Below are 8678 nucleotides of genomic sequence, written 5' to 3'. Positions count from 1 at the left end.
CTATTTTCTTAAGTCATATCTAAAGGAAAACTATATTAGTTAAATGATTGAAAAAAATGAATAGAACAGAGATTTTTTTGAATAAACATAAATATTTGAACATGAGTAAATGAGTATTTCACATATAAGGAAAACATAGCTGTTGTCTTCTCACTCTGGGCACAGGTACTATGACAGAATCATATTTGTTGATTAACAATTTATATGATCAGAAAGATAGTAACTGGTGAGAATGGAAAATCTTTCTTTTATACAGAGACTCAAAAATGTTTGAAAACATCAAAATTTAGCAAATGTTGATCAAACAGTTTTCCAATCAACAACAAGTGGAGCATACACTGAACACGTTTTAAAAAGTTGCATTGCGAATATTGTTAAAAGCACATTTTCAACAAAATTTCACATTTCCTGTTACGCACAATAGTTCTTCAATATTTTGATTTATTAAATTTATATCTCAATGTGATTTGCTTATAAATAATTGTCGAATAAGTGAAAATTAATAAATTTTAGAGATATGGGGAAAAATACCAGGAGCGAATTTAATTACTAGTCAATGAATTCATTCAGACAATTTAGCTAAGATTAAGCTTCTTTTAAATTAAAAATAGTAGAAATCCATGTTATTTCAAAGTCTTTAAAGAAGCGTTTTTGTCTATTTTTTTAAGGATTACCTATACTAATTAAATGATGTTAATTTTGGTGACTTTAGTAACACACGATCTTGGGGGCTATTAGGTCATTTTGTCTGCTGACTGGTTTGATTTTAACTACATTATCCACTGCGTGTACAAAGAGAGAATCTTCACACTACAGAAACACTTGGAATGGGTTTTCAGCTATATCGACAGGGGACGACTTCCGTCCCGGTCTTTTGCGGCTGAGTTGCGTAAAGAGCGTATCTATTATTGACTGACTGCAGTCCCAGGCACTCTTGCAAGTATTCCACCTGTATTACTTCATTCAGTACTCACAGCAACCCTAAAGGTTGCTATTATTATCTCCCTGTATTCAGAAGAAGAAACTAGGGCAAAAGAGACGTTAACTTGCACGACATCACATGGGTATAGAGAATGGGCGCCAGGATCCAAACGTGCAGTTTCACTCCCGAGCCTGCAAACGTCGCTATCGCGCTATTCTGTCCCATCTGTCAGTACACTATTCCTGTTCACAGAACTTCATGTCTTAACTGTGGCAAAACGATGACTGTGCTTTGGCTTACGCGGCCTCTACGGATAAAGACGCTCACTCGGCCGGAGAGCGAGAGGCTCCAGGCGCCCCGGCGGTGCTGGCCGGGTCCCGGCTCCCAGGCCAGAGCTGAAGCACAGGCGGCCGATAAAGCACCCGTCTCCGCAGACTCAGAACGGTGATGTCATTTCCTTCGTCTGGGTGGTTGCCGGGCGACGCGTTGGGCAGAAGCACTGCGTTGGGTACCTGAGAGACCTGGCGGTGGGGAAGTCACCTCCTCCCGGAGACGCTGTTTCCTAGCAACCGCCTCCCACCTCCGTTTTTAGTCCCGCCCATTGCGGGCTGCGTCTCCCGGGGCCGCCAGGTCGAGGCCGGAGCGCGGGGTTCCTGCCCAAGGCCAGCTGTTCAGTCATCACGGGCGCTGGGAGTCCGCCGCAGGAGTGGCGGGGTGAGCAGGGGACGGGGAGTCGGGGAGGGACGGGGTGGGGACGGCGCCCGGTGAGCTTGGGCTTGAGAGCGCCGGGTCCTCGGCGGAGCGCAATGCGGAGCGGGCGGTGACCTGGGCACCACCGGCCAGGCCCGGAGCGGCCCCCGGGGCGCGTTGCGGCGGGCGGCCGAGCCCCTGGCCTCCGCCCCGAGCGCAAGAGATGATCGCGGGCCCCTTGGCACAGGGATTTTAATGCAGCTCATCGCGGAGGCTTCGCTGTGTTTTATCTAGTCCTATGAACGCTTTGGTGAGAGGGAAGAGTGACTGGGAAAAAATATTACCATTTGTGGTTTAGCAGTATGATCTTTTTCTTTCCTAGCGCTGTACGCAAGCAATGTTTTTCCTTTTTTTGGCGGTGCTTTTAGTTATATCTTTTATGAGGACTATCCTCGTGGTAGCCTTTTGAGTAAGTATAACTGCTTCCGAGGCAATGTTATGTTTCTTGAATAGCAGAGACGTGAAAAATACAGTTTCTAATTGAATTGGCATCATTTTATTGTTTTAACCTATTGCAGTCATTTATTTGCTCATCTGTAAAGCAGTTGCAGCATTATTTTAGGATAACTTCAATTAAAATTTCTTTTTGAAAACAAACTCAGGAGAATTTTATATTTCTCTGCAAGAACTCGCTTTACATTTTTAAGTGAAGATGTAGCTCAGTGTTCATGTGATGCTTTTCTTGTTTTCGTTTGGCTTTTTGGGGGGGCACTAAGTGTAGTAATAGAAATTCTCAAGCATGCAAAAAAGTTTAACTTGTTTTTTGTATATTTCAGCTCCCATCAGAAGTTAAATTATTCCTGTCACTTGTTAGCCGTTGTATAAAGGTAAAGAGTTAAAACAAAAACCGAAAACACTATGTCTGATGAAGTTTTTAGCACAACTTTGGCATATACAAAGAGTCCAAAAGTCACCAAGAGAACTACTTTCCAGGTAAAGTATTTCAAAGCGTTTTTATTTTGAATGATTTCGCAAGGTAAACACTGTATTAGGAGTGCTGGGCCTGAGTGATTCTAGGAACAGTCTCTATCAAGCAGGAGTAAATCTTGCATTCCTTTTGAGATTTTGTAGATGATGGTGTTTGAGCTCCAGTGTTACCAACTCTTCTGTGTGGCTTTCTATCAAACTAGCTGCAATACTAGGTTCTTACTAAGTTAGAAGTTAAATCAGCTTTTACAAGTTAAATAGCAACTTTAAATTGCTATTTCCATATAAAGTGTTTATTTTTTTTCTGTTGTAACTTAATGACATTTAAGTTTTCTGTACCCAGTGACTATAATTTTGAACTCAGCCTCTAAATTTGCATTTTTGAAGAGATCCGTTACTGCAATATGTTGAAACGAAAGATCTTAATAGGTAGCAGTTTCTTCTGAAATGTCAGTTTATAATAAATCTCTCTAAATTGAGTCCCCTCAGTTAATTTATTTGATATTGTCTGTCTCCTCCAATTTAATTGTGAGCTCCCTGAGGAGAGGGATGTTGTCTGTGATGTTCTGCCCTGATGAGTCTGAGGGCTTGGGTGCATGGCATAAGCTAGGCTTTTGGTGGGTATTAGTTAGATGATTGAAACCTAAGTTTGGCAGCAGTTATTAATCAAGCATTTGTTTAAAGAATTAACCCTAAATATGAGGCCTCCACATTTGGGTGGAAATTGATTTTAGTTCTCTCATTTCAGGATGAGCTAATAAAAGCAATTACAGCTCGTTCAGCCAGACAAAGGAGTTCCGAATACTCTGATGACTTTGACAGTGATGAGATTGGTATGTGAGAATATGGAAAAGTAAACCACTTTTCTTCTTTCTGTTTCCTTAGTTACATTTAACCCATCCCTCCAAAAAAAAATCACTGGGTTAAAATAATACCTGTGAATTCACTGACTTTACATTTGCAACTTTTGGGTTTTTTGCTGAGGAAGGTTTGCCCTGAGCTAACATCTGTTGCCACTCTTCTTCTCTTTTTGCTTGAGGAAGATTAGCTCTGAGCTAACATTTCTTCCAGTCTTCCTCTATTTTGTATGTGGGTCACCACCACAACATGGCTGACAAGTGGTGTAGTTCCACACCCTGGATCCGAACCTGCAAACCCAGGCTACTGAAGTGGAGCTTCACTGAGCTTAACTGAGCTGAGCTTAAGTACTATGCCACAGGGCCAGCCTGATTTCCAAAGTTTTAATGAGTAGAAAGCCACTTATAATTTTCTAAAAGTTGTATGATTGACCTTGATTGTTTCTGAATGTGTACATTAACTGACAGCAACTTTGCAGTAAAAGGATGCCAGTCAGTGGGAAACCACATTGGAGACAAGAAGTTCATTTTTAGGATCAACCCTATGAGACCCTACAGCAAGTTAATAACTGGGGCCCGTAGAACTGGACTTAGGTGCACATCAGAGTCACTTTTATAGTGCTTTTTATGAATCAGATTTTTTGGCTGTGATAGGGGCTCAGTTTTAATAACCCAGTCTATTAGTACTGATATGGTTCATTTAGTTTCTTTGGATTATATAAAAATATTAACATATTAGATTTCAGGTGTAAGAATGCAGAATTCTAAACTTGAAATTCAGTGTTTTATGCTTTAATATTCAGTGAATAACTCAATATTCTCTGTAAAAATAATCAGAAGAATAGTTAAATCATTGCTATGTAGTTAAGTTAGCGTTCTTTCTTATTCCTTCATAGTAAAATCTAATATTCTAGTATGGATGGAGTTGTAGTTCCAAAGTTTTTACAGAAAAAAATGTAATTAGCAAATAACTAGTTAAATTCGTCCATTTACAAATGTTCCTGACGTTATGTAATGAAGTTTGCAAATAAGAGCTTTACAGTCCAGAATCTTATTTAACTGTCCCATGGCTGAAGGTTATTTTCATGAACCTTTGGATGGTTTTTCTCGAGTAAGCGCAGTGCTTGGCACAGTGCTCACATTCAATAAGTGTGTTTTGAATAAATTAATGAAATTGAAATTTTTATTTCATAAATAGCCAATAAAAACTGTCTCAGCTGTTTTTCAGAGCTGCAGATCTATTTTACAAATGCATCTATTCATGGTTGTAAATTCATTTCTAGTCCTTAAGGTAATCTTTTTCATTAGTGTAACCTTCAAAACTTTAAAATATGCTAATGAAAACGTTTTTTCTCTTCCATTTTGCGGTTTCCTTAGGTGATTTTTCTGACACCTCAGTAGATGAAAATTCAGTTAAGAAAAAAATGAATGATTTCCATATATCAGATGATGAAGAAAAGAATTCTCCAAAACGGTCTTTTTTGAAAACCAAAAAATTGAACAGGGACGTAACAAAAGATGAGCCAGTATTCTCCATCAAAAACGATGAGCAAGTGGCACCTGCTGGTTCTGAAGACGTGGTCATAAATCCCTTATCTGAATCTCAAAATAAACGTCAAGCAATTGAGAAAGAGAAAATTAAAATGAAACCTAAACCCCGAATTCTTCCAGTCAAAAGCACATCTTCAGGTAATTTGTTAGGTTCCTATAACTGCATTTCTTGAAAGTTTCTTTTAAGATAATCAATCACAAAGTGCCTTCATATGGTAGCTTGTAAGTATTTAAGAAAAAAAATCGGACTTAAGTTTTCAATTTTACAGATATAAATCAAGACAATAGAACCATAGAGAAAACCCATAATTCTGATGTACACTTGTGTGTTCAGTCTTGCATCTGTGCTGGTAGAAGGCCAGAGTACCTTCAGTCGTCCACAGCTGGGGCCCCCGAAGCTCCTAGGTCCAGCCTTGCCTAGGCCTGTGAGCTTCAGTTTCATTTTTAAGGCTAGAACTGCAATGGAATCCTTTCGGATCCAACTCACTCCAGAGGTTAGAGTTATAGCAGCATGGGGACTAGCCCTTAAAACAGTCATTTCCGTGCCGCTATTTGCCAGAATATTTTTTTGACATTTGTATATTTAAAGGGAGAGAGTTTTGTTGTTGCCATTGTCGTTTAACCCTCCAGACTTTCCTTAAGAAAAGAGAATCTCCATTCGGTTTCTCTATCCCTAGGAAAATCCACCAAAACTCTCTTTCCTGAGGAGAACTTCCTGGTGAGACCTGGGATCATAGTAGTTTCTTTAGAATTATTCTAAACTCTAGGCACAATGGAGCAAAAATGGAGTGAAGCAAGAGCCAACCCCTCCAAGGTCCCTTGGACCCCCACACAGACACGTGGGTATAGAGGGTTAAGAGTTTGGTGTCTTCCTGTCTTTCTCTTTCTGGTTTTTTTGTTTTTGTTTTTGTTTTTGCTGAGGAAGATTTTCTCTGAGCTAACATCTGTACCAGTCTTCCTCTTTTTTTTTTTTTTATATGTGGGTCACCACCACAGTATGACAGCCATCGAGTGGTATAGGTCCATGCCCAGGAATCAAACCTGGGCCTCTCTGTCAGAGCACACTGAACTTAACCACTAGGCCATGGAGCAGGCCCCTCTTTTTCTATTTTATAGAAAAATTTTAGTTGATGCTAACCCTCATAAAAATCTCTTCCATTTACATCATCATTAAGTATTGTACTGGTAAATATTTCGTACTTGGCAAATTACATATCATTGGTAACATCAGACAAAACTTTTTCAGACATGTATTAGGGAACCACTCCTTCCTTCCCATACCCCCATATTCCCATTAACTTTCAAATGAGGAGAAGATATGAACAGAGCAGGGAATACTAGGAAAAAAGCCACTGTATATTAATTATGTGTGACCTCAGCAAATAGTGTAAGCTTTACTGTTCTCGTGAGGAGGAGGATAAAACCTGCTTTTCCTGCTGTAAGAATTTTTTTGAGACTCTATTGAGGTATGTCGCATAAACTATAAAATTCTCCAAAAATGTATTTGCAAGGCATAATGAAACAGAATTAACTTGCTAAAATGTACCTTTCCAGTTTATAGAGTATAATCAAAAATGGAGAGAAGGGGAACATAATTGAACTTGGTGAATAGTCCAATAGTTCACCATTTCCCAAAGTGCATTCCACAGTTTGTTAATTGATATTATGGGGAAATCACAAAGTTACAGAAATTTTAAACTGATTTCTCTTTTTTTTTTCAGATTGGCACCTGAGCTAACAACTGTTGCCAATCTTCTTTTGTTTTTTCCTCCCCAAATCCCCCCAGTACATAGTTGTATATTTTAGTTGTGGGTCCTTCTAGTTGTGGGATGTGGGACGCCGCCTCAACATGGCCTGATGAGCAGTGCCATGTCCGCGCCCAGGATCCGAACCCTGGGCTGCCAAAGCGGAGCACTCGAACTTAACCACTTGGCCACAGGGCCAGCCCCATAAACTGATTTCTTTATGAGAGAACTTCATGGAACCATTAATAAAGAAATATGCACAGTGACTCTTCAAGAAGGACAGAATAGGCAGCGTTTCCTAGTCCTAGGTGAGTTTAGAAACCTATTTTTGTGGATTCTATTTATCCTATTCGTCTTGATTCTGAAAATCTTTTCATTAGGTTAATAAAATGTGAGCATATAGAAGCTAGAAATTGGTCAGATATAGGTAGAAGTATATAATTAGAACTTTATGGTAGATAATCGGCAATAATCCACCTGTTTAATACCATTTTTTTTAGCCTGTGGCAAGTTAAAATGAAGAGAGAAATACTGTTTTTTAACCACAAGATGGCACCAGGATTCTAAATGCTATACACAAATATGCAGTACATACTGTATTTTTAAACAATCATTAGCCATTTGCAATTCAGTATATGTAATATAAAAATAATCACCAAAACAGGTAATTGTTTATGTTTGATTATAAGACAAAGCATGTTGAAAGAGTACAGGCATGTTTTTTTTTCTTTCTGAAAACTCAACCGTACTTCTGGAAGTGGAATTTTAGTATAAAATATATTAAAATCGTTATTCCTAGATTCTTCAGGTTGAAGAAAAGAATTGAGGCTAGTGGTTAGTGTTAGGCATATAGAATTCATTAAGTATTTGAATGTATAAATGAATAAGTGAATAATTCATGAAAGAAGGAATGTATTTCATGCTTTATTCTTCTCTCAATTTTTAGACTTTTTTTTTTCTTACAGAGTTTGGAAGTTAATATTTTTAATATGGTGAGATATTGCTGAGTAGCAATTAATACTTTATAAGAATATTAGAACCTGAAAGTTCCCCTTGTTCTTGCTTGTCTTTTGTAAAAAGTGCAATAAGCAGACTCTTTCACTTTATTGAGCAGCTGTCACATGGGTAGTGATTGTAGAAAGTGATTTTTATAGGATATGTTGTTTTTATTTTAACATTAAACTGACTAAAGTCATGAACTTTGGAGTCAGGATGCTGCTCCTTTAATTGCACAAGGTAGAGTTTATGACCGTGGGAGCATGACCTCTTTGTTCCTCGTTTTATTTATCTGTAAAATGGGGATAGTAGTTCAGCCACCACTAAGGGTTTGAAGCAATTAAATGAATTCATATATTTGAAGTGCTTAGGACAATCTTGGTGTGAATTAAGCACTCTATAAATGTTTTTATTATTCATTTCATTATTTAGTGTTTGTTCATAAGCAGATCATTCTATTTATCCACACATCTTTGTTGTGAATACAATATATTTCAGTATGTTAGAAGCATTGTGATGGTAACTAAGAATATGACATTAAAAAGATTCAGTACCAATCCTCCAAGACTGTCTTAGTCCATTTGGACTGCTGTAGCAAAATACCACAGAGTGAGTGACTTATAAATAACAGAAACCTATATCTCACAGTTCTGGAAGCTGGCAGTCTGAGGTCACAGTGCTAGCATGTCAGGTAGGGACCTCTTCTGGTCAGACTTCTCATTGTGTCTTTACGTGGACGAAGGAGCAAGGGAGCTCTGTGGAGCCTCTTTTATAAGGGCATTCGTCCCATTCATGAAGGTTGTGCCCCCATTACCTAATCACCTCCCAAAGGGCCTGCCTCCTGATAGCATCACCTTTGGGGTTAGGATTTCAACATAAGAGTTTGAGGGGAACACAAACATTCAGACCATAGCAAAGACTTTACAGTTT

General features: G+C 38.6%; 1 protein-coding gene across 2 annotated transcripts in view; it reads left to right on the top strand.

Moving 5' to 3' along the window:
- The first annotated feature begins 1415 nt into the window (after nt 1–1415).
- Nucleotides 1416–8678, top strand: part of MAP9 (microtubule associated protein 9) — a 36345-nt gene continuing 29082 nt past the window's right edge. For both annotated transcript variants that reach the window (XM_046657298.1, XM_046657297.1), the window contains exons 1-4: nt 1416–1636; nt 2449–2605; nt 3348–3432; nt 4834–5145. In XM_046657298.1, the coding sequence (XP_046513254.1) occupies nt 2531–2605; nt 3348–3432; nt 4834–5145 (472 nt within the window). In that variant the 5' untranslated portion in view covers nt 1416–1636; nt 2449–2530. The remainder of the gene's footprint in view (nt 1637–2448; nt 2606–3347; nt 3433–4833; nt 5146–8678) is intronic.

The sequence above is a fragment of the Equus quagga genome, chromosome 3 (assembly GCF_021613505.1).
Source record: "Equus quagga isolate Etosha38 chromosome 3, UCLA_HA_Equagga_1.0, whole genome shotgun sequence".
In the NCBI taxonomy this organism is placed as follows: Eukaryota; Metazoa; Chordata; class Mammalia; order Perissodactyla; family Equidae; genus Equus; species Equus quagga.
This window is presented reverse-complemented; position numbering and strand designations above follow the sequence as displayed.